General features: G+C 51.1%; 1 protein-coding gene across 2 annotated transcripts in view; it reads right to left on the bottom strand.

Moving 5' to 3' along the window:
• The window catches only part of PYGB (glycogen phosphorylase B), a 51,196-nt gene that overhangs the window by 9,666 nt on the left and 16,427 nt on the right, over positions 1–25,103 (bottom strand). For both annotated transcript variants that reach the window (XM_057703662.1, XM_057703663.1), the window contains exons 2-14: positions 23,744–23,845; positions 14,596–14,674; positions 12,327–12,430; positions 9,563–9,694; positions 7,836–7,947; positions 7,460–7,542; positions 6,416–6,559; positions 5,863–5,955; positions 4,460–4,606; positions 3,626–3,789; positions 2,792–2,906; positions 1,748–1,849; positions 1,016–1,163 (exon numbers count right to left, since the gene is read on the bottom strand). In XM_057703662.1, coding sequence (XP_057559645.1) covers positions 1,016–1,163; positions 1,748–1,849; positions 2,792–2,906; positions 3,626–3,789; positions 4,460–4,606; positions 5,863–5,955; positions 6,416–6,559; positions 7,460–7,542; positions 7,836–7,947; positions 9,563–9,694; positions 12,327–12,430; positions 14,596–14,674; positions 23,744–23,845 — 1,525 coding nt within the window. The remainder of the gene's footprint in view (positions 1–1,015; positions 1,164–1,747; positions 1,850–2,791; positions 2,907–3,625; positions 3,790–4,459; positions 4,607–5,862; positions 5,956–6,415; positions 6,560–7,459; positions 7,543–7,835; positions 7,948–9,562; positions 9,695–12,326; positions 12,431–14,595; positions 14,675–23,743; positions 23,846–25,103) is intronic.

Here is a 25,103-nt window from a genome sequence, read left to right as displayed (position 1 = left end):
AGGAGGCGCACACTCTACCAGCCCCTTCGCGACGCTGCGGGCACCCCTGGACGCTCACAAGCTGAGCAGGAGCCAGGCCCTGGGCAGCAGGCAGGCACCGGCCACAAGAGGTGACAGGAGGAAGGGCAGGCTGCCCAGCCACTGGGCCTGCTGCTCATAAGCGGGTACTCGCGGACGCCAGCGGGTAATAACAAAGAAGATGCAGAAAATCACAACTGCAAATGAAAACCATAGCAAAAGGCACAAAACACGGTGAACCGCTGTTTCTGGCCCAGGAGGTGCCCCCTTAGCTGCACGCGCAGGAGGGCCCTCAGCTGGGCCTCTTCTGAGGGTCGGGTCAGAACCACTCAACCCAAACCAGCATCTGTCCTGTCACCTCACTGTCTCACGAGTGACCGGATCCCTCAGGGCCGAGTCTCCCTCCCCGGCAACTGGAGAGCTGATGTTCTTGAGGAGCTCTGTGTCTTAGAAAGTACTTGTGGTTCCTTCATTTTCAAAATTACAATTCACTTTACTACGTTACAAAATTTTAAAAACCAAGTTTTTCTTTGAGGCTTTATTATTTATAGAACTAGCAAATGTTCAGTTACTTTTAGGGGGGTCTTAGATTCACATTTCCTTCAAAATCAAATGCCACTTAAATGGTTTAAGGTGTATAAACGTAACATGCTATTTCATCTCCTGTGAGTATACTTTAAATGCCCCATCTGCTAAGTAAAATCTCTCCAAGTAATTTAAGTCTAATAATGATAGCTAAATATGAAAAAAATGCTACACGGAACCTAAAACCCAGCCTCTGAGTACCCCCAAACCCCCACCCCAGAGGCAGCACAGCCCCTGGGCCTCGAGCTCCCCAGCCTCTAAGTTCACCTCACTCTGTAGTCGCTCTGCTCTGAACACAAAACCAGAAGATGCTGCTTACAATGAGCGTGCAACATCAGACCCCCCAATGACCACGTGAGAAAAAGGCCCTGTCGGGTCCGAGAGGGGGCAGGGCACGGGGAGGGGCACTCACGGTTGTACAGGGTGACCACGTGCAGGCAGTTGAGCAGCTGCCGCTTGTACTCGTGGATCCTCTTCACATGCACGTCAAACATGGACGAGGGGTTGACCTTCACCCTGTACTCCTTCTCCAGGAAGGCGGAGAACTTCACCTTGTTTTCCTGGGGGAACAGAGGTAAGGATGGTGGGATGTTTACAGGGCCAAGCCCCTAGGGCTGGTGTCAGAGACACAGCAGGGAGGGGATGCCGGGAAGCACTGCCACCCCAGGGATGACACGGAGGGACATGGAAGGTCATGGGAGCCTTGTGGGCAGAAGGGGGACGCGTGATCCTGAAAGTGGATCCACACAAGAGCGCGGAGGTGAATGAGAAACTAGACCAACAAGCAAACCCAGGGAGAGAAGCAAAGGATGAAAAAGCAGAAAGAGGACACGAGAAGATAGGGGTCGGGGGCGGCAGCAGGGAAGAGACTCTATAATGAACATTATTTCTGGGCCCCCGAGGCCAGGCTGGTGGCACAACAGAGGGTCAGCCTTGGTCTTCAAAGGCTGCGGAGTGAGCCAGCCCACCTGGCCATGAGGCGGCCTCAGGGGGGCCTGGGTGTGCGGACAGCACATCAAGTGCAGATGCAGGACCTGCATGGATTCCCACACGCTGCCCTCCAGACAAGCTCTCCTCAAGGACCTGGGGGTCAGCGGGGCCCCTCTGTAAGGCTGGGGGGTATGGGCTCCCCACCGGGCCCCACCTGCTTGACCTGGGCCACGTCCCTGATGAGCGCCTCGTCACCGACCAGCGGCAGCAGCTTCTTCAGTTGGCTCAGGTCCGTCAGGAAACCCTCCCCGATTCTCTGCAGAGCCGTAAGGAGACGTGGTTTCTGCACCTCTGCTTCCCCTCCTCAGCCCGTTTCCCGGCCTCAGGCCTGCTCCTCTCCCATGACACCCCCTCCCCGGAAACACTGCACACCGGGGCCACTCAAGTCCCAACTACTGAAACGTGCACTCAAGTGCACAAGCCTCCCGTCTCCCCACAGGCCTGAAACCTGGGGACCGCTCTCTGCCCACTCCCAAGGGCCGCACCCACTAGGACTGCAAACGCCGGAGGCCTGGCCGCTCCCGCCCAGCCCGGGCACCTCCACTCCCCACGCCACAGCAGCCCGCTGTTTCCAAATGAACCCCAGCTTCAGCCTCCCTGTTTCTAATTTAGGACGAAGAGGAAGACTTCTGCCCTCCAGACACTTGGGCTGTCTCTGTGGCCTCGCCCGGCACTGAGGCCGCACCAGCCAGGTCGCAGGTGGCCACGTCCCTCCAGCGCAGGGCCCTGGCGCTGAGGTTCGTGGCCCCTGCTGGCAACTCGGCAGGTAGATCTTGGCTCTGCCGTCCCTTTTCAGGGAAGCTTCCTTGACACACAGACCACACCCCCACCCCCCGCATCCCCACGTCCAGCACAAGGCCTGGCCCCCACGTGACCTGTTTCCTCCCTGAGTGAGCAAGTGTGAGAGCACAGGAACAAGTCAATGACGACTGGGTCCCCGGCTCACAAACCTCTTCAGGGGGCAGCTGGGCCCGAAGCCCAGGACCTCCCCTCTGAACTCCTGCACAGACCGCCGGGGCTGCTGACCGACTGCCCAGCCCTCCCACACCTGGGCCAGCAGTGGGTCCCCCGAGGCCGCACCCGTCCAGGAGCCGCCGCTGTCCACACACAAAGGAGCGGCTCGCCACCCACATGGCCCCGGGCAGCGGCCGCTCTGCCTGCCCACAGCTCCGGGTGGACTCCGAGGCGCCGGCCTCACCTCCACGATGGTGTCCGCCAGCCCTGGGTTACACAGAAGCAGCCACCGTCTGGGCGTGATGCCATTCGTCTTATTCTGGAACTTCTCTGTCTCCAGCTCATGAAAGTCCTTAAAGCTAAAAACAGACAACAGGCAACTGTCACAAATGCTGCTTCAGACAAGGCGAACAAGAGGCACAGGGCCCTCTGATCTGCAGCCCAGCCTTGCTGGTCTGTCTGTTCGTCTCCCAAGGAGCCCAACTCCATGCCGGCACGTGGCTGGAGCCTGGCTGCCTCCTAGTGGTTGTGACAGAGGACAGCGGACGGCCAGTGGGATTAAAAGGTACATTACACAAAGCCTCAGGCCAGCCCTGGGGACACGGAAGCCTCCACACGGACAGAGCCGCCGGGCACTCATGGGAGGCACTCCACACACCTGGGATGAGGATGGAAAGAAGGAACTCCAAGATCGCGTCCCACAGAGAGACGGGCAGAAGGGAGGATTCTGACCTCAGAATTCCCCCTTCCTCTTGGGAGCCCCAGCCCATCACACCCTCACCTCCATTCTGTCCAGGCCTGGGACCCTTGTCCCCAGGTAGGGTGCCTGCAGCCCTGGGCCAGCAGCAGGTGCTCCAGAAGTAAAGCCTCTGCCTGGACAGACCGAGAATGCAGACAAGAGGGGCTCCTGGTGACAGGAGGGCTTGGCTCCCTGACATCGTCCACCGAGCCAGAGCCTCACCCTCCTACCGCCGTGCTCTGGGCAGTTCATTCGGCTTCAGCCACTGCGCTGAGGGCGGTGGGTCTGGGGTGGGAGGAGAGGTGTGCCCCGGCGCAGGCAAATGCGGGCCCCACTCACACTGACTGCTTCACGATCTCCGAGTGGATCCTGGCCACGCCGTTGACAGCGTGGGACCCGATGACACACAGGTGGGCCATGTTGATCCGCTTGCAGTCCCCCTCCTCGATCACAGACATCCTCCGCAGGCGATCCACATCCCCGGGGAACAGGGCGGCCACGTGCTGCCAAGACACAGCAGTGAGCAGCAGGGCAGGGGCTGCTTCCTCCAAGAAAGGCCCAGGGCAGCCACAGCCCAGCCTGACTGGGCCCCGCGCGCAGGTCTGCCTCGGCCCAGAGAGCAGCGGCCTGACCTGCGTGCTTGGCGGAGCTGAGGAGGTGCTGTGTGACGTACAGCAAGAGACGCGGGTGCTGCCCCGTCGGCCCAGGCAGGGTGGAACCAGAAAGAACAGCTACTCTTTCACCAAAAGATTGAAAAAATGAACTATAATCACACCTGAATTCTACGTTCCCCTATTCTTGTACCACTATCCTCTCTGTGGGTGACAGAGAAAAGACAAAGGTACTTTGTCTCCAAATCACCCGGATGCTGCTGTTATGTCTCAGGACAAAGGCCTGTGGCGTCCCAGGGACAGACACGCGCATCTGAACCTGCTCAGAAATGGGAAAGCCTCCCGCTCACACAGCACGGGTCCAAGCGTGGGGCCAGCCAACAGCTCAGCCACGTGACAGCCCCCAGACCCCAAAGTCCTCTGCTGGACAGAGGCTGTTCCATTCAAGAAGTAAGGCACCTGTCCTAGGCCAGGCAATCTGATGTGGAGGGCAGAGGCGGGCCTGGCGGAGCAGGTGCAGCTCTCCCCCCGCCCACCTCACCGCGGGAAGGGCCGTGCTCACGTCCAGGTGCCTCTGGTTGATGGCGTAGATGATCTCCAGGTGCCGCGGCAGCAGCTTCTCAAACATGGACACGGGCCAGCGCTCCAAGGCCTCGGGCAGCACCGTGTGGTTGGTGTACGCACAGGTCTTCTTTGTGATTTCCCAGGCCTACAACATTCCGGAACGGTCCAATGTTTTTGTTCAGAGAAAAGCAGCTTGTTGCCAGATACCGAGGTGAGGGGAACATGTAGGGTCAAAGGCGGGTGTTCAGATGCCACCAGGAAAGGCCTGGCCCCGCTGGCTGCACGTTTCTGCTCTCCGGGGCCTAGAACTTCTCAAACCCATGGTGAGCCCCGTACCCTTCACTTTCCTGGTGTGCCCCACGTGCCTGTCACATCCTGACCCAGAGCACACGTGGAAATGAGCACCTTCCCGCTACCTGGGAACCACCGCAACTTTCCTCTGTAAACCAGACAGAGCTCAGGCAGCTTTATTTCCACCAAACTGACTTCACACCCACAGTCTGGAGAAAACCAGTAAAGTGTGTGGCCCTGCCCTCTGCTGGCCAGGGGTGAAGAGGACCTGCCCAGCCCCACCCAGAAGTGCACCCCCCAAACCAGAAAGGGGCTCTGGTGCTAAAAAACGGGGTAAAAATGGTTTTATTGTTGATTTAATTAAACTAGATCAAGAAAACCCTCCTAAAGAATCTAGGACAGGACTTCCCTGGTGGCGCAGTGGTTAAGAATCCACCTGCCAACGCAAGGGACACGGGTTTGATCCCTGGTCTGGAAGGATCCCACAAGCTGTGGAGCAGCTAAGTCCGTGCACCACAACTACTGAGCCCGCGCTCTAGAGCCTGCACTCTAGAGCCCGTGCTCCACAACAAGAGAAGCCACCATGAGAAGCCCGCACACCCCAAGCAAGAGTAGCCCCTGCTCACCACACTAGAGAAAGCCTGCGCACAGCAACAAAGACTCAATGCTGCCAAAAAAAAAAAAAAAAAAAAAAAAATCTAGGAACAAAACAAGTGAAGCAGGAAGAACAAGCCTATAAATGTGTAAACAATGTACTTCTTTAAACAGAACACTTCTGGGTTTTTCACCACAATTCTAAGATGAAACAATATATGTGAGAAGTGTCGGAATCCTTTTCTTGTCTTCCAGAAAACTGCTCTTCTCTGGCCTTTGCACTGCTGCTCCCACTCACTGTGTCCTGCCCTTGCGATAAACCCCAGACCCGCTCCTGGAACATCCTTCTCCCCACAGCCCCGTCTTCCCAGGGACAATGTCCTCCTCATCTCCTGAGGCCTCCTTCCGTGGCCCAGGACCGGCTCAGTACTCATCCCTGCTGTCAGGAGAAGCGGGAAGGTCACCCCCCTGTGGGGGCTGCAGGGACACTGTGCCCGCCCCCGTCCTCGCGCTCACCTTGTCCCAGTCCACCTTCTCCACGTCCACCAGGATCCGCATGAGCTCAGGGATGGCGAGGGCTGGGTGGGTGTCATTCAGCTGGATGGCCACCTGCGTTTACATGGGGCGACCCCTTCAGTCCTCGGCTGCCTGCCCTGGGGAGCCTGGTCACAGGGCCGCCAGCGGGAAGCAGACCGTGCTGCATGGGCACTGCGCCCAGCGTGGAAACCGGTTGAGGAGCAGGGAGTAGGTCAGGGTGGAGGACCTGAGGGCAGGCGTCCAGGGCGCTCCCTGCCTCAGAACACTGCTCCCACCGGGCAGACGCGATCTGCGTTCAGATCACTGAACTGAGCCTGCAAATCACTGATGGAGCCTTTCACAGCGTCCCCTCCTGCCTCAATGCCTCATAAGGCCCAGGGCGGCCCTGCTCGGGAGGAGCGGCCTGGTTCCCCGGGATGAGGAGACCCACAGGCTGGGGAGCTGCTTCCCGCCCAGCCCCACCCTGTGGCCAGGAGGCCTAGCCGGGGAACAGCGTGTCTCCACCACCAGGCTCACCCCTCTGCACACATACCTTGTCTGGGAACGTCTCGAAGGAGGTTCTCACGGGGTCACGGCAGCCGAACTTGGACGATTTGAAGCGACGGATGATGTCCTGGAGGGTGGCGGCCACCACGAAGTACTCCTGCTTCAACCGCAGCTCCTTCCCCTCAAAGAACTGCGGACACACCTGGCTCAGCCTCTGCCGCATGGGCTCTTGGGGACCCCGAACCCAGGACGGGGCCCAGGCTGGGGTGCAGCCCAAGGGGGCGAAGCCTTGGCCCCCAGTCCCAGGGCGGGGGTCAGGTGACCCTCAGACAGGGGTGGAACGTGATGGCAGCCAGCAGGGGTCACGGCTCCCTGTGAGGGGCCGGCAGGGGCTGAGGCCAGGAACGCAACACGCAGCCTCTGGGTGCGGGCGTCCCAGGAGGCCCCCTGCCTGAGCGTGAGCTTCTGCTCAGAATCCTGGGGTGGAGTGGGGGGCCATTTTCTGTGAGCCTTTCAGCACAGGGCCCTTTGCTGCTATGTGCACATATTTCTCTGATAAAATAAGAAAAACACACGACCCACAAAGATGGGCAAATTTGGTGGCAATGGATCACGTGGCTGAGACCCCCACCTCGCATGTGGGGACACCTGCGAAGAGCTTTTCAAATCATGACCATGTGCGTCTCGAGGCATCAATGAAGAATAGGGACCAGTGGCCCCAACCCACAAATGCGCCACCCAATTCCTGGGGCGCTGGCACCAGGTGCTGGAGAGCAGAAACCGGCTGGACGTGATGTCTGAGGCTCCGCGGCCCTGCACGCGTGTTTAGGGGGAGGAGTGTAGGTGTGAGGCCAGGAACCTCCTAAGAGCTCCCCTGGGCAGAGGGCACAGGCGGGGCTAACAGCACACAGGTGCTCGTGGACCCCATCAGGGATGCCGTGTCCACCCTCACTCTGAGGAGGTCACTCACGTGGCCTCATCTGACAAGCATGAGGCCAGCACACGGGCCCTCCTGGAGCCCAGCCTTGCAAGGGTGCTTCCTACACTGGAGACACGACGCGGACGGGAACCACCTGCAGCAGCTACTCACGTTGTCATTGGGATACAGCACTCTGGAGATGTTCTCGGCCAGGTTCCGGTCCAGGACCGCCTCGATGTAGCCGCCCACGTTGACTGAGGGCAGAGAGCAAGGTCAGGACCCGCGTGCCTGCCGAGGCTCCCGTGAGCCCTGCTCGGTCTGAGGACAAGCGTTCCTGAGCAGAAGACGTCCCACAGCTGCTACGCCGCCCGGCCCACACCCCACCCCAGGCCCCTGACTCTTTCTGGAAGGCACGTGGTCCCTGGGAAGTCTGGGGCACACAGGGAACCCGCTCTCAGCCCTCCCACAGCAGGGAGCCTCGTGGGCTGTGAGTGCAGGCGGGGTCGGTCTGGGATCAGCCACCCGATGGGGACGAGAGGGGACGCACAGTCGTGGAGCTTGAAGTCGTTGGGCGCCTTGGCGGACCACAGCCTCATGGTGTTGACGGTGTCGTTCTTGTAGCCCGGCACCGGGGTGTCATACGGCATGGCCAGCACCACCTGCCCAGGGAAGACATGGTCCCCAGGCTTGGGCCGCCCCCCCACCCACGGGCTGGGGCCGATCCGGCCTCGCAGGAAGCAGCGTGCCGCCTCCCCGCTGCTGGCCCGCCAGCCCACCCTGCTCCGGCTTCTCTCCTTCCGCCCCAAACACACCCAACCGGCCCTGTGCCTCGTGCACCTGCGGCCCTGGCTCACAGACATCCTGAGCCAGGAGCACCCGGGCAGCCTCTGGGTGGGCCCGGACCACACGGCAGGCCTCCTCTAGCTTCACCTTCAGTACCGGCGTCGACCCTCACCTGGGTCGTTGGCGCCCCCTCCTCCCGTGTCCTCAGCCTCCGCCCTCCACGCCTGCCCACTTCTCACTGAATACTGCGTGGGCGATCTCAGGACTCACCTAACTTCTCCCCACAGACAGCTGTTATTTCTGACCATCTCCCACGTGCGCAGCGGGGCTCTTCCTATTGCCTTGACCTCGAACTTCAGCACACTCCCTCCCAAAAGAAACCACTGGACCTGCCCTCCACCCCCCTCCCAATCGTCATCTGTCCAGAAACGCCAGTTCTGCTCCTGCCAAGCCCAGGAAGAGGTGCACAAGCCCCAGGTCACTTCCACCCTCGGACCCTCCCACGGGGCTTCTCACACTCGGGCCTGCTTTTGGGGGTGCTTCTCAGGTGAAGGCAGCTCCGACAGCCACAAAGGACTGGGGGCCCCCGGGGTAAAGCCTCGGCATCACCCTTCCCTTCCCTTCTCCTCCCAGCCCTGCTCCCTGCTCCCTGACCCCGGCCTTGACAAGCTCTGCGAAGCACCTGCAACCCCTCCACGGCCGGCCCCCCAGGGAAGGCCCTCATCACAGCCCGCCTGGTCTCCAGGCTCCCTTTCACTCATCTTCTACAGGCACACGCACTACAACACCAGACCCCTTCTCTGCTTTTTCAAATCAAACACAGCTTCTCCTGGCATCTCAGGCTGCCAGCCTGCCCTGGCCACAGGAGCCCAGGCGAGGCCCGAATCTGGACGGCTCGCCAGAGCCCGCGACGCACGGGCCTGCCCTGGGTTTGCTCACCCGCCCACGTTGCTGATGCAGGCGTCTTTCTTACTCGTCGCAGCTGCCCCCTCACGAGGCTCTCCCCTGCCCTCTGCCGTCTCTGCACCCGGGCTGGGCTCTGCGTGTGCACCCCCAGCACTCCGTGCTCCTGCCCGGGCCCCCCATTAGGGCCCCATGGGGGCGGGGCTGTGCTCCATTCTGGGACACCCACCCAGGCCTCCCCGCACGCCCAGGGCCCTGACGGCTCAGAACAACGGGCGAGCTGCACTGGGAGACGCTGCTGAGAGACAGGCCCCTCTAGACTGGGAGTGCGTGGCGCGTGAGGGCCCGCCCCTGGGGGACAAGGGGCTGTTCCCACCCCCATTCCCGGGGGTTGGTGCCCTGCCCCTCCTGGCACCGACCGACCGACAAGAGTGTGCCTTCACCGTCGGTGTCCGGACAGTCCACCGAGTGTGTGGGGAGGCGGGTCCCACAGGGAAGCCCCAAGGGAAGCGGATGTGACACGGCAAGTCAAGGGTCCCTGTGCTCAGCAACCACCCCCCGCCCCAAACCATGAAGCGCCTGTGGTACCTGCGTGTCCAGCCAGCGCACGCCCTCGGGGCTGTGCTCCACTCGCCCGTAGAAGTGCACGGGCAGCATGTACTCCGGCCGTGCCTTCTCCCAGGGGTTCCCGTAGCGCAGCCAGTCGTCCGCCTCCTCCACCTGGAAGGGGCCGCAGGTGAGGGTGGAGAAGGTGGTCCCGGGCGCTGACAGATCCTGCCCTCCGCCCGCACTGACCACACCGTCCAGATGACACTGCCCAGCTCAGAAACAAAACTGCAGCCAATTTACGACAAAGATTTCCAATTTCGGTCAAGGCTTTGTGTTTAAAAATGAATACTTTGGACTATTAAAGAAAAAAACATATAAAATTCAGAACAACACATTAAAGTAAAAAGACATTAAGAATCGCTTGAATTTAGCAGTAAAAGGAAAAAGTCCTGAGCACATCAACGAACCTGGAGACATTACGCAGAGTCCACACACGCATGACTACATCCCTGTGACGTGACCACAACAGCCAAGTCACAGACAGAAAGACGGCTCCGTCTACACTGCAGGTCCAGGACAGTCAAGTCATAGAGACAGAAAGAAGACCCCAGAAAGAGCATCTAGGTCAGCCTCTAGGATGGTGATGTGACTGAGGTTACGGCTTCACTGAGCCCCACTCCACAGGACTCCCGGCAAGACCGTCCTGCCTGGGGCAGGCAGGTACTCATCACAAGACTGGTCCTGCCTTTCACCTCCTGGTGGCATGTCCTGTACGTTAGTGAGATTCCAACATCAGAACCTGGCCGTCTCTGCAGAGCAGTTCATTGAGCTGTCTGCAGAAGCAGCATCTTCCCAAGTACGAGGTAAGGGGGGGCTCCCTTCTGGAGCCCCCACTCTGACAGGGAGGCTGATCTGTGGCCTCTGTTGGCCCCCAGTGCTGCTGTGTGACTACTGCCCACATTTACTTGTGCCACAGCTAAACTCCACTAAAACCATCCTGACTGAGCGGCTCCCTTGATAGCAGAGGGCGAAGGCAAGTCTACCACTGGCCTATCATCCTGGGACTATCTTCACGTTGTTATGCAAGATGGCAAGAGGCACAGGAACAGGGAAACAGAAGGAAGAAGTGTCTGTGGTCAAACACAGAAATCACCACCAAAACCTTCCTGCTTACGACCGTAACACCCACCAGACAGGGAGGAGCCTCAGAGTCTGTCTTACAAACACGTCGCCTTGACTACCAAAGAGCTAGTATGGGCCACAGACCACACGTGTACAAAGGCTGGCTCTCATCTCACACATTCACACACGTAAAGAACTGACTGAAATCGCCCAGAAGGTGGCAGAGTGCATTTCTCCTTTCAAGGTCAGAGGGAGTATTTCTATAAATTAACCAATAGCTACAAATCTGTTTTGTTTGTTTTTACTTTTGGCCATACTTTTCCTGGCTAACATTTTATTGTGAGCGTTTTCAAACATACAGAAATGTCACGGAATTGACAGTGAACCGCACACCCCCCAACCCAGGCTCTGTCACTGTTATCATCTTGCTTTACTTGATAACCACGTCTCCTTCCATCCATCTATGACTTTTCTGATGCATTTCAAAGTGAGCAGTTAATCCCAGTTATCTATCCACTCCTCCCCTGAACACTTCAGCAGGCACGTCATTAAGAATGGTCCATCACGTGTTTATTTTTTAGGTTAACAGATGCAGTGAAATGCATAAATAAGGACAACAGTGGTGAGTTCTGACAATTCCACGTACCTGTGTGACCCAAACCCCATCAAGACAGAGAACATTTCTGTCACCCTGATCCTTAGTTTCTTCATTTAGATTGTATGACTTTCCTGTTACCAACTTTTTGATCCTAACTCCAGCCCTACTTTATCTGTGACTTTTAGACTCCAAATTATTTAAATAAACTATTCTCCACCCAAGTGGAAGAGTGCTGCCTTCCTTTCTTTAAAAAAAATTTTTATTTATTTATTTGGTTGCGCTGGGTCTTAGTTGCGGCAGGCAGGCTCCTTAGTTGTGGCAGGTGGGCTCCTTAGTTGTCGCATGCAAACTCTTAGTTGCTGTATGCATGTGGGATCTAGTTCCCAGGGATCTAGACCAGGGATCGAACCTGGGCCCCCTGCATTGGGAGCGCAGAGTCTTAACCACTGTGCCACCAGGGAGATCCCTGCCTTCCTTTTTGAAATGTCAAAATGAGGGGAAATGCCCACCTCGCCTAGTGGAGGAGGGGGACTGCATTTTGAGATGACACACTCTACTAACGGGGTCTTGACCATGTCACTCATCTGCCTGATGCTTTGGAATCGAGGCTCACTCTTCCTAAGAGCCACGCTGCTTTGCAGGGTCCAGCCCCTAACCCCACAGGACGCCACCCCCTCACAGGCATCAGAGAGTGAGGGCAGGTGGGAGCAAAGCCTACAATAGCTGATCTCCTAGCAACTGCAGGTCAGTCACCCTCTGTGGGATGGGCACCTTTGCTCCATGAGAGATGACAGGAAACAGCGGCAGCCGGTGGCACCCTCAACCCTCGGTGTCTTCAGTGAGCCGCAGCTGGGCTCTGGCCCCAGCCCGCCAGCCGTCCTATCGCCACACAGAAGCCACATGCCATGCCGGCCATGGAGACGACATGGAGAGCCGGGGGCGGCCGGAGCCCTCAGCACCACCCACCTGTCCCCTCCGCTCTACCAAGGATCGGCACGCAGCCTCAAGCAGAAGCGACAGCACCCAGCTATTTCCTGGTGCACACGAGAGCCGCAGGGAGCGAAGGAAGGAAATCACACCCACCTGCCAGCCATTGACAATCTTCTGGTTAAAAATCCCAAACTCATAGCGGATGCCATAGCCGTAGGCCGCCAGGCCCAAGGTGGCCATCGAGTCAAGGAAGCAGGCTGCAAGTCCAAACACAAAGAACTTCTTGGGATCAAAGAAAGTCAGCAGACCCGAGGCCTTTGGAGCCAAGGCCCAGATACCAAGTCAAGCAGGTGCTGGGGGGCCGGCCCCCAGGGCATCAGGCAGTGGCTCGGTGGTGACCAGTCGGCTTCTGGTCTCAGGAAAAGGAAAATGGAACCCCACTGACGCCCTTCAGCCTGAGAGCCCGGAGCCAGGCCAAGACAACATCGAGTGGAGGTTACTTGGGGGTGTAGGAAGAGGGACGAACCCACAGAGGACACTGACAAACTCGGCACATCTCAACACACCGTCCCCTGCTGCCAGCGTTCTCTTAGCGACCCTCACTCAGGCTGCCGGCCTCCCCACCCTCTACTTTCTACTTAAATTCCAAGCAACATCACAAAACACCTCCTCCCCGCTGGTAAAGAAGGCACAGAAGCGGGCACTGCAAATGTATATTTCACCACAGCACCAAACACCCAGGTGCCAAAGTGCCACCAGGGCCCCCTGGAAGTGCGTGCATGCCACCAGCGAGCCCTTGTTCCGATCAAAATGTCTTGAAGACAAACCACCATGATTTGAATAAAGGTCCAGATGGCAGCCTTATTAAGCTCCTGGATTAAAAAGAAAAGAAAATTTAAGAAACGAAACCCCAGCACAGAAGGCACAGCCAATGCTCAAACACGCACAGACAGAGCCGGGGGGCAGGCCCTCTGCAGAAGGGCAGCAGCGACAAGAAGACCCACAGACTGAGACCTGGGCAATCGCTCTCGCACGAGGGACACAGCACGCGGGCTACCACAGGCTGAGGGGCCCCATGGAACCAGAGGGGCCCGGAGCCCAGGGGAAGGCCGGGGCCCTGCCCAGGGGCAGGAAAGGTAGCTGGAGTGGGCAGGAAGCAGCCTGATGCGGGCTGAGGACCCTGACGGGCGCGGTCGAGGGGGAGGGAATGGGCCCACGAGCGGACACACCGGCCTCGGGGTGGGCCGTGCGTGGGGTCCAGCAGCCACTCCAGTGAAGGAGACCCAGGGGTCTGCAGTTTCCCTTGAGCTTGGGGAACAGGTTCCGTTTTTACTGACTGAGAAGGGACAAAGTGGGATGATGAGCACGCTCCACAGAGTGCCGTCAGGGTGAAGGGGACCCGAGAGGCTGCACTCGGCCTGCCGGCCAGGACGCCACACGGCCATGTGCAGCAGGAAGCGACGGCTTAGCGTGGGGGTGTGACCTCAGCTTCGCAGGCCACACAGAGCCCGCGTCCGCGAGTGGGGCACACACAGCCTTTCCCCAGAGCTGCAGCAGGCCTGGCCCAGGGTTTATCTAGAGCCGTGTGCAGTTTTCTTTTTAACAGAAACATACACTGCACTTATAATTTTTGAAGAATTTAACTTATACTCTGAGAACATAAACATATACACACATACACCTGGAGAAGTTTTAGGGTGTTTGATCCCTTTCCAAAATAACAGCTCTCAACAGGGGCAGTAATGCAAAGTGGTGTTACTCTGAGGCCCTGCACACACAAGGGCGGCACAGAATGTGACCATCTCTGCTCCAGAAGCACTGTGCCCAAGAGCAGGAGCCTTGCAAGCGCTGCGACACCAAATCTCACCCTGCTATTCCCACGTCCGAGTTCTTAACCCAGCTCCTTCTCCCCATAAAGGCTGGCAAAAATAATTAAAACAGAAAAAGAAAAAAAAAAAAAAAACCCCACCACAAACTGGGTATGTTCTCAAATGGGTGGCCCAAGGGAGTAATAGCCGCAAGAGGAACAGCTCTGCTACTTTAGGGCAATCTGTTTACTGCGGTAAAGCAGGAACAGTTGCTTTAAGCTGGGCCACATTCATCAACTGTGTGTGTGTATTTCCAGGCCTCTGTCATTCTCCACTGTGGAGGTGGCTAATATATTGGAAACCTCTCCCAGCAGCAGTTCCCCAGTACTGGCAAGCCTGCTCTCCATAATTATGAAGCGCCCTTTGTGTGAAAGAGAACATATAATTTGCATTTTTTTCTACTGGTAGCAAAGATTTCAATCCACTCTGAGGGATCCATCTACCCTGATGGACCAGTGTTGGGAGCACGGCTGACCTTGGCCTCGCCATCTGTTGCTCTCTGACCAAAGCACCGTGTCAGGAAAGGCCTGTCCTGGACAGGAGCCCGGGGTTACCTGCCAGCCTCCCCAAGCCTCCGTTCCCCAGGCCAGCATCCTCTTCTATTTCCTCCAGTTCTTCCAAGTCTAGCCCCAACTGTGAATAAAAACAGAGGTAACATTTTAACACTGCTTAATATTTTCCCTCAAGCAATAGCTGGAAAGATATTTAAATCTTGTGAGCTTATATCAATTAAAGGTTAGAGTCTGCTTTCTTTTAGACTTGAAAATCCAATATTAAAATCTGGTGTTAGGATGTGGAGAAAAGGGAACCCTCCTACACTGTTGGTGGGAATGTAAATTGGTGCAGCCCCTGTGGAGAACAGTATGGAGGTTCCTCAAAAATACTAAAAACAGAATTACCATATGATCCTGCAGTCCCACTCCTGGGCATATATCTGAAAAAACCTCTAACTGGAAAAGACACATGTACCCCAATGTTCATTTCACCACTATTTACAATAACCAAGACATGGAAGCAACCTAAAAGTCTGTCGACAGATGAACAGATAAAGAAGATGTGGTATATATCTACTATGCACTACTACTCAGCCATAAAAAAGAATGAAATAATGCCAGTTGCAGCAACATGGACAGACCTAGAGATTATCATATCATATCATATCAAATGAAGTAAGCCAGACAGAAGAAGACAACTATTATACGATACCACATGTGGAATCTAAAAAATAGTACAAATGAACTTATTTATGAAACAGGAACAGACTCACAGATATAGAAAGCAAACTTATGGTTACCAAAGGGGGAAGTGGGGAGGGATAAATTAGGAGTATGAGATTAACAGGTGCACACTACCATATATAAAATAAACAACAAGGATTTACTGTGTAACACAGGGAACTATATTCAATATCGTAATAACCTATAATGGAAAATAATTGAAAAAATATATAAAACCGAATCACTTTTCTGTACACCTGAAACTAACACAATATTATAAATCAAGCATACTTCAATTAAAAAAAATCTGGTGTTTAATCCATGCACAAAAATGAAAGCTTCCAGATATTTCAAAAGTTGCCAAACGACTTAAGAATTAACAGTCAAAATGAGACATGGATAGCCAGAGATACCGATTGCCAGGTCAGTAACTACTTAGAGTGGACAGATTATAACACGTATCCTAAAAAGAAGCCAATGCTTTTAGTAACTGTCTACTTTCCCATGGTCTGATGATATTTACATGACATCTTTTTAAACCAAAACCTAAAAGCACTTTTCCTATCTATTCCAACTGCATTCAAACAATCTTGTGAAACAGATATGGTAGGTTAAACATCAGAGAGAAAGCACCTGATTTAAAACCATTCAAGAATGCAGATCTTAAGGCTCTCAATTAGGAGAGATGAATAATTGTTCCATTAATCTGGCTTTAGTGTATTAAACTTGACAAACTGCTCATTAATTACTTTTTTTTGGCTACACCGCATGGCTTGTGGGATCTTAGTTCCCTGAACAGGGATTGAATTCGCGCCCTCGGCAGTGAAAGCCAGGAATCCTAACTGGACCACCAGGGAATTCCCTCATGAATTACCTTGATCAGTGGTTTTAATCTTTTTGATTTCAGGAAGGCATAAAGAGCTACTGTTCATTGGGATTACATCTATCAATATTTATCAAATTAGAAATTTTGGAGAAATTTTTTGAAGTACATATGAATTCATCTTAAAATAACCATAAACCCATTACATATTAACACAAAATACAGTTTAATGAAAAATAACTACATTTTTAAAAACAAACAAAAAAACTACTGAAAAGGGTGGCAATGTTTTGCATTTTTATAAATCTCTTTAATGGCATTTGATGTGTTAAGATATCACATACAGTAGAGCCTCTGGAAAGCCCACTGTAGACTCATGAGAATAAGAATAAATACTTCTGATCCAGAAGACCCCTTAAAGAAGTCTCAGGGACCCTGGGGGTCTCCAGACCACACTTTGAGAATCTGATAAATTGCAAAGGGTGGAAGCTAAGTTGCAAGGAAATAAAAACATTAGGGTCATAAAGAAATGATTTAGTATCTATTAAATCGAATGGTATTGACGTACACAGCAGTCTGGTTCAGAGTAAGATTTCAAAACACTGACTTCAAATTTCAAATTTGAATTTCAAAATAGTGACTCCTGTAGCAATTTCAAAGAGTGTGTTCCATCAAAATATTTTGGGTGTGTGGGGGAGACAGGATGTGCCTAATAACACACTACTGGCTGCAACACTTTCTACACTTACCTGACCCTGGAACCTCTTACTCTTGACACGTTTATTAGCTCAGAGACCAGCACTCAGTGAAGACAGGCCCAGGGTGCATGTGGGCAAGATGTTTTGTTCCTTTACATTTTTACCTGGAATGTTGTAGGCACACCTCAGCCTAGGAAGGCAAATTCTGCCTTGATTTTGAGAGCATTCAAAAGAGGCACAAAAGTAGCTAACTGACAGAAAGTCTAAAACCGTCCTAAAGTGGGCTTCTGAAATAAAGACGGAAAAAGAACACGACAGGGCCCTCTTAACAACCTGACTTTTCCTTATTGAGTTATAATCCACAGACCATAGAAAGGGAACAATTTGATGGTTTTTAGCGTATTCACAAAGCTGTATAACTGTCACCACTATCCAACTTTGGAACTTCATCCTCCGAAAAAGAAACCCCCTACTCAGCAGCAGTCACTCCCTACTTCCCCCTCCCTCACTTTTCTTCTTTCTGTCTCTATAGATTTGCCTGTTCTGGACATTTCTTATAAATGGAGACATACAGTATGTGGCCTTCTGTACCTGGCTTCTTTGAATCAGAATACTATTTTCCGGGTTTACCCATGCTGTAGCTGGCGTCAGTACTTTTATCACTGTGTAGAAGTCCGCTGTTACCACCACGCCACATTGAAAGACACCTGGGTTATGTTCACCTTTTGGCTATTATGAATAATGCTGCTATGAAGATTCATGTACAATTTTGTGTATAGATGTATGTTTTTTTTTAATTTTAATTTTATTGGAGTATAGTTGATTTACAATGTTGTGTTAGTTTCAGTTGTATAGCAAACTGATTCAGCTATACACATACATCTACTCATTCTTTTTTAGATTATTTCCTTATATAGGTTATCACAGAATATTGAGTAGAGTTCCCTGTGCTATACAGTAGGTCCTTGTTGGTTATCTATTTTATATATAGCAGTGTGTGTGTGTTCATCCTAAGCCCCTGATTTATCCCTTCCCCCTCTAGATGTATATTTTCATTTTTCTCAATATACACCTTGGAATGGAATTGCTGGTTACATGGTAACTCTATGCTTAACTTTCTGAGTAATTGCCAGGCTATTTTCCAAAGTGGCTCCACCATTTTACTTTCCTCCCAGATGTGCTGATGAGTTGCGGCCTCGGCACTTTACAGTATGACAACCCTGCTCACACCCAGAGTCTGGGCATTTAGATAAGGACTCAAGCTGAGGATTCCCAACCCACGTTCCCACTTTGCTTTTCCCAATGAAAATAACCTTTTAAAATAAACTCTTAGAGTTGGGCCTGAAACCGACTTGTAAGTAAGAAGTGCTTACTGTCCAGCTCTCTCTCCTGCTTGCTGGCGACCTGGGACAGAGGACTGCTATTCCCCTCAACCCCCATTTCTGGTTTCTGTAAGTAACAAACCTTGTGACTTTACTTACTTTACATGGGTGTACTGCAATTGCACCTCCAATCAAAGTGACCCTAGGGTGTGTCTTTCCCCAAAGTGGGAGCATGGATGCCAACCCCACGTGAGTGGCTTGTGCTGCCTCTTCTAGCTGGCCATAATTTGCATATTCTTAATTTAATACACTAGCTTCTCAACATAGCAGCATATGAGGGTTCCAATTTCTCCATAGCCTCAGCAACACTTGTTCTCTGTCTTTATGATTATAGCCATTCTAGCAGGTGTGAAGTAGTATTTCACTGTGGTTTTGATTTGCATTTCCCTGATGATTAATGATGCTGAGCATCTTTTCTGTCTTTCTGTTATTTGGGTGTAAGAGTTCTTAATACATTCTGGATACTAGACCCTTATCAGATTTATAATTTATAAATATTTTCTCCCATTTTGTAGATTTTTTTAACTTTTTTCATAATGTCCTTTGATGTCCTTTGTCCAACTTATCTACTTTTTTCTTTTGTTGCTTATACTTTTGGTGTCATTTCTAAGAATCCATTGCCAAATCATGAAGATTTACTTGCATATATTCTTCTAAAAATTTTATATTTTTAGCTCTTACATTTAGGTGTCTGATCCATTTTGAGTTAATTTTATATGTAGTGTGAGGTAGGGACCCAACTTCATTCATTTGCAAGTAGATGTCTAAGTGTCTTAGCACCATTTATTTATTCTTTCTCTATTGCATTGTTTTGGTACACTTTTCCTTTAAAAAAAAAAATCAATTGACCACATATGATACCAAAAGCACAGGCAGCAAGGAATTCCCTGGCAGTCCAGTGGTTAAGACTCCAAGTTCCCAAAGCAGGGGGCCTAGGTTCGATCCCTGGTCAGGGAACTAGATCCTCCATGCTGCAACTAAGATCCCACATGCCACAACTAAGATCCTGCATGCCACAACTAAAGATCCTGCAAGCTGCAACGAAGATTCTGCATGCAGCAATGAGGATCCCCGTGCTGCAACTAAGACCCAGCAAAACCAAGTAAATAAATTAATTAAAAAAACTATCTTAACTATTTTTTTAAAATTAATTAATTTATTTATTTTGGCTGCGCTAGGTCTTAGCTGCAGCATGTGGCATCTTCATTGCGGCATACGGGATCTTTCTCATTGCAGTATGCACACTCTTAGTTGCGGCATGCATGCGGGATCTAGTTCCCTGACCAGGGATGGTACCCGGGCCCCCTGCATTGGGAGTTCGGAGTCTTAACCACTGGACTGCCAGGGAAGTCTCTAAAGAAATATTAAAAAACAAAAACAAAAAACAGACATTATCAACGGAGTGAAAAGGCAACCCATAGAATGGGAGAAAATATCTGCACAAACTACATATCTGATAAGGGATTAATATACAGAATAGATAGAGAACTTCTAAAACTCAACAACAAAAACACCAAGCAACCCAGTTCAAAAATGGACAAAGTACTTGAATAGACATGTCTCCAAAAGAAGATATATAGATGACCAATAAGCATATGAAAAGATGCTCAACATCACTAATCTTTAGGGAAACGCTAAGTAAAATCACAATGAGATATCATCTCACACCCATTAGAATTGCTACTACCAGAAAAAAAAAGAAAGAAAGACAATGGTAAGTGTTTGTGACTTATGGAGAAATTGGAACCCTTGTGCACTGTTAATGAAAATATAAAGTGGTGCAGCTGCTGTGGAAGACCGTACAGTGGTCCCTCAAAAAGCGAAACACAATCACCTTATGACCGAGCATTCCTACTTCTATATATACACACAAAAGAACTGAAAGCAGGGCTTTGAAGAGATATTGGTATACTCATGTTTAACAGCTTTAGTCACAGTAGCTTAAAGGTTGGAGCAATCCAGATGTCCAACGACAGATGAATGGATAAACAAAATGTGGTATATACACATTTTAATAGTCCATATACAATGGACTATTATTCATCCAGGCTTAAAAAGGAAAAGATTCTGACACATGCTACAACATGGATGAGCCCTGAAGATGTTAAGCCAGTCACAAAAAGACAAATATTGCATGTTTTCACTTATGTGAGGTACCTAGAGTATCAAATTCAGAGACAGAAAGTAGAAATGGTGGTGGTCAAGGGCTGGAGGGAGGAGAGGATGGGGAGTTAGTATTTAACGGATACAGAGTCTCAGTTTTATAGGATGAAAGAGTTCTAGAGATGGACGGTGGTGACGGTGGCACAATGATGAGAATGTACTTAATACCACTGAACTGTACACTAAAAACAATTAAGATGGTAAATTTACATTATGTGTATTTTACCTCAATTTTTTAAAATTGGGGAAAAAATCAATTACAAATGTGATGTTTATTTCTGGACTCTCAATTCTATCCCATTGCTCTAACTGTCCTTATGCCAGGACCACAGTCTTGATGACTGTAGCTTTGTAGTGAGGTTTGAAAGTGTGAGTCCTCCAACTGTGTTCTTCTTTTTCAAGATGTTTTGATTAATCCCAATCTGTTGCGTTTGCATCTGAATTTTAAAATCAGCTTGTCAATCTCTGCAAAGAAGCCAAGTGGAATTTTAGTGGGGATAGCAATGAGTCTGTAGGTCAACTGCCGTGCTAACATTGTCTTCCAAGCCATTAACAGAAGATGTCTTCCCATTTTTAGGTTTTCTTTCTCTCAACAATGTTTTATAGTTTTCAGAACATAAGTCTGCATCTCTTTTGGAAATCTGTTCCTAAGTATTTTAATATTTTTGATGCTATTTTAAAGAGAGGAATTGTTTTCTTAACTTCATTTTAGGACTGTTCACTGCAGGCATATAAAAATACAACTGAGTTCTATATATTGACCTTCATCCTGCAACTCTGCTGAACTCATTCATTTATACTAATATATGTTTACTATATTCCTTAGGATTTTCTAGGTCACGTCACCTGTAAGTAGAGGTAGCCTCCCTTCTTCCTTGCCAACCTGGAAACCTCTTATTTCATTTTCTTGCCTAAATGCCCTGGCTCCATCACTACAATTTTGAGTAGAAGTGCTGAGATCGACATCCTTTGGACAAAGCAGCAGGTTAAACAGCAGCTGGTGACACCCTATAGGACAAACCCAGTTTCAACAAATAAACTGCAAGGCAGAAAAATAAAGAAGAGGAAAAGCCCATAGATTAAGAGAGAGTTAAGAGACATATTAACCAAATGCAACTAAGTTTCTGAACATACTGTTAAAAAAATTATAAGGTAATCAGAGAAATTTGTACACTGCCTGAAAAACTGATATTAAAGAATTACTGTTAATATTTTAGAGGTCATAATGGTATGACCCTATCTTTAAAAATATCCGTTGAAATATTTACAAGTGAAATATTATGGTATTTGGTATTGGCTTAAACAATCTGGGAGTGGTGGGGGTATAAGGGAAACAAGACCAGCCATGACTTGGCCTTGAGGACTGGTGAAGCCAGGTGATGGTATGTGGGAGAAGTTCATCTTAACAGTCACTCAATTACCATATACATTTAAAATTTTCTATAATAAAAAAATTTTAAATGTGTCCTTGATAGTGCAATCAGGAGAGAGTGGCTTCTTCTGAATTTCTACCTTTTTTTCTTTTTTTTGGCTGCATTGGGTCTTTGTTGCTGCGCATGGGCTTCTCAGTGCTCAATGTGGTGGCTTCTTTTGTTGCAGAGCATGGGCTCTAGGCTTCAGTAGTTGTGGCACTCGGGCTCAGTAGTTGTGGCGCATGGGCTTAGTTGCTCCGCAGTATGTGGGATCTTGTTGGCTCAGGGCTTGAACCCTCATTGACAGACAGATTCTTAACCACTGCATCACCAGGGAAGTCCTGAATTTCTATTTTTTAGTGTAACCCGCTCCCGGAACTCGAGCCCTGGGTGATACAGCGGTGACATGTTTTATTTTTGACGTTGCACTGCAATTGGGGAGTGTGGGGGAGGAGGCCGCCCAGCCCTGCATCATTGATAGTCCCACTCACAGCATCTGGTACCCGCCTTGTGACTGGAAGGTAGGCCTGGCAAATGTGTGCCTGAAGATACTTAAGTTCTGACATCACGGAAACCTTTCAAACACAAGCTTGATTAAAAGCTAAACAGCAAGTGAAATACCACTTTTAGGGGAAAAAAACGTACAGTGTTTAAAAAGACATATGCCTCCCTGTATTTTCTAAGTTTCTACAATTAACATCTTATTTGTGTAATAAAAATTATACACAGGGAATTCCCTGGGGTTCCAGTGGTTAAGACTGCATGCTCTCACTGCTGAGGGCCAGGGTTCAATCCCTAGTTCGGGAACTAAGATCCCACAAGCCGTGGTGTGGCCGAAATTAAATTGGCTTCAGGAATAATAAACAGTCATTTTAAGTAAATATTTTTTAAAAATTATAAACAGATAATGCATATTTATGGTATAAACATTCCCTAAAATATTTTCTATCTGTAAGAATTGTATATAGAGAAAATGTTTCAAAAAATGAAATGCTTTATACAACTGTAAATTCTACTGTGGTCCTTATAAACATGTTCTAACACTTATATTCCGTAAATGAAACTCAAATGACAAATCACCTGGGAGGACAACCTCCATCTTTCTAGATAACTCTGAGCCTAAAGTTCCTATTTGGGGGAGTCAGTTTTTTTTCCCAAGTTTTTATTGCGCCAACTGAAACTACGTGCCCTAGATGCTAGGCTTCCCTAAGTCCTGGAGGGGAGACAGGGGCTCCTGCAATGCTGGGGCCTGAGGGCCACAGAAAGCTCACACCACCCTGCCTCCAACAAAGCTCCCAGAACACCTCCCACCCCAACACCAAAACCAGGCAAAAGACAGTGGCAGGTGCTGGGGGAAGGGACGACTTGAGGATCCTTCCACATAGGGCAGGGGTGCCACCCATTCACACTCCAGAAATCCTACACTGAGCAGCTGGTGGGGGAGAGAGAGAGTGTCCAGGGAGGGGGTAGAGAGACAGAAAACAGACACAACCAATTCCAGCTCTGCCCTAAAACTGCAGATCAACTGTGAAAGGATGAAGCCTCCAAGTGAACAACTGTCAAAGATGAACACTTAGGCAAAGGAAGTTTTTATTCTGAGTAGGGGAGAAAGGGCAATTTTATAATTAGAGGGCAGGACAAGTGTCTTGCGGTACGGGAGGGGAGCTGCTGGTGGATCACTAACTCAATAAAAGTGGAGAGAAATGGGACAATACCAGCATTTCTGCCACACAGTAAACCCACCTGGGGTGGGGGTGCAGAGTGCAAAGGTCTAGAAGTGTCAATGTTGGCATCACAGGGCACCCCAGTCCTTGCCCTCCAGTGCGTTAGCTCCCACCCACTTCTTACTTTCTCCCCTTGAGAAGGAGTGGCGTCCAGGAACCCACTCTCCCTCATGCCCGAGCCATCTCTCCCGTCCCAGACGGCAGTACTCACCTCTGCAGGGCCTGGATTAAGACTCATTGCCCCTGAGAGGCCACCCGGCAGCCCGGCCCCAAGGACCCGTACCTGATAGATGGCTTCATCACAGGCATTCTGAAGGCCCAGGTTCACCATCGTGTTCTGCAGTGTGCGGCCCATGTAGAATTCCAGGGAAAGATAGTAGATGCGCTGAGGAAGCAAAAGGAAGCACCTTAGATGCTCATTGCACCCCCCACACACGGAGATTCTGGGGCTGAGTGGACCTTCTTAGGGCTTCACTCAGTCAGCCCTGCACATACCCAGCACAACTCTCTTCAGCTGCGGCCAACTTCAACTTCCCAGGGCAGCCCCCCCAACCCCCCTTCGAAAGCACAGTCTGTTCACTGCTCTTCTGGAGTCCCCAAGGGGACAGAAACGAACCTCCCCCTGAGGGTGGGGAGGCAGGGCGGGGCCGTGACGGGGAACAGGTTCGCAGGACAGACACAGCCAGTTCTGTGCTTGGTGGGGCCTCTTCCCAGGTGTTCCCGCGAGCAGTAAACCACATCGCTCGCACAGGTTGAAAGCCCTGCAGGGTGAACAGCTTCTGACACCTGCACTAAGTACTCAGTGCGGACAGCACGGTCACCACAACAGGACAGAGAGATGGATGTATCTAATTCCACCTGCTGTCTGTTTGCTGGCTTTGGGGAACCGAGAGATAAACCTCTGTGTACAAGAGGAGACGACCACCAACACTCGCTGGGGGCCACGCAGGGTTCAACACTTCCCACGCCTGGTGCCATCCGCCTGCACAACCACCCAATGGGCAGCAGCAGAGCTGAGACCCGGCCTGCAGAGTCCCGCTCTTACACAGGGCTCCATGCTGCCTCCAGCCGTCAAGAGTAAGGCCTTGACGAGAGAAGGGAAGAAAGTTTCCCTGCAGGAGAATTCTGATCAATAAACGCAGAAGGAATGGGAGGAACAGAAAACCACCACGAGAACAGCACGGTAACAGCTGCACAGGTGACCACCATGGCTCTAGGGACTGACTGGATATTCTGCACGGTCTCCAAGTGTCTCCCCCCAAATAATCTTAATCACCACCGTGGTTTTAGTGGATGCTCCCAAATTCTCTGATATCCTTCACTCCAGGAGGTGGTGCTCAATCCCCCTGCTGCTGAGGTGGGGCTAGACACGGCAGCTCCCTTCTGATGAATAGTCTGGAAAGGGAAAACTGTAAATTCACAATTTTCAGTTGTGACGACACCTGCCCCACGTGATCAAGGTTAACTTCATCAGTAACAGGTCGGCTGATACACTGTCATGAGAATGGGACCTCACCTCCGTGGTATTCTTTCCAAAACTCCCTAACCCCAGACTGATGGTGAGAAGCATTGGTCAGACCCAAAAGTGAAGGACGTCCTATGAACTACCTGATTAGTGACCAGCACCTATCAGATCTGTCAAG

This window comes from Hippopotamus amphibius, chromosome 12, assembly GCF_030028045.1.
Source record: "Hippopotamus amphibius kiboko isolate mHipAmp2 chromosome 12, mHipAmp2.hap2, whole genome shotgun sequence".
NCBI lineage: Eukaryota > Metazoa > Chordata > Mammalia > Artiodactyla > Hippopotamidae > Hippopotamus > Hippopotamus amphibius.
Note: the sequence above shows the minus strand (reverse complement) of the source record. Positions and strands in the feature narration are given on the sequence as shown.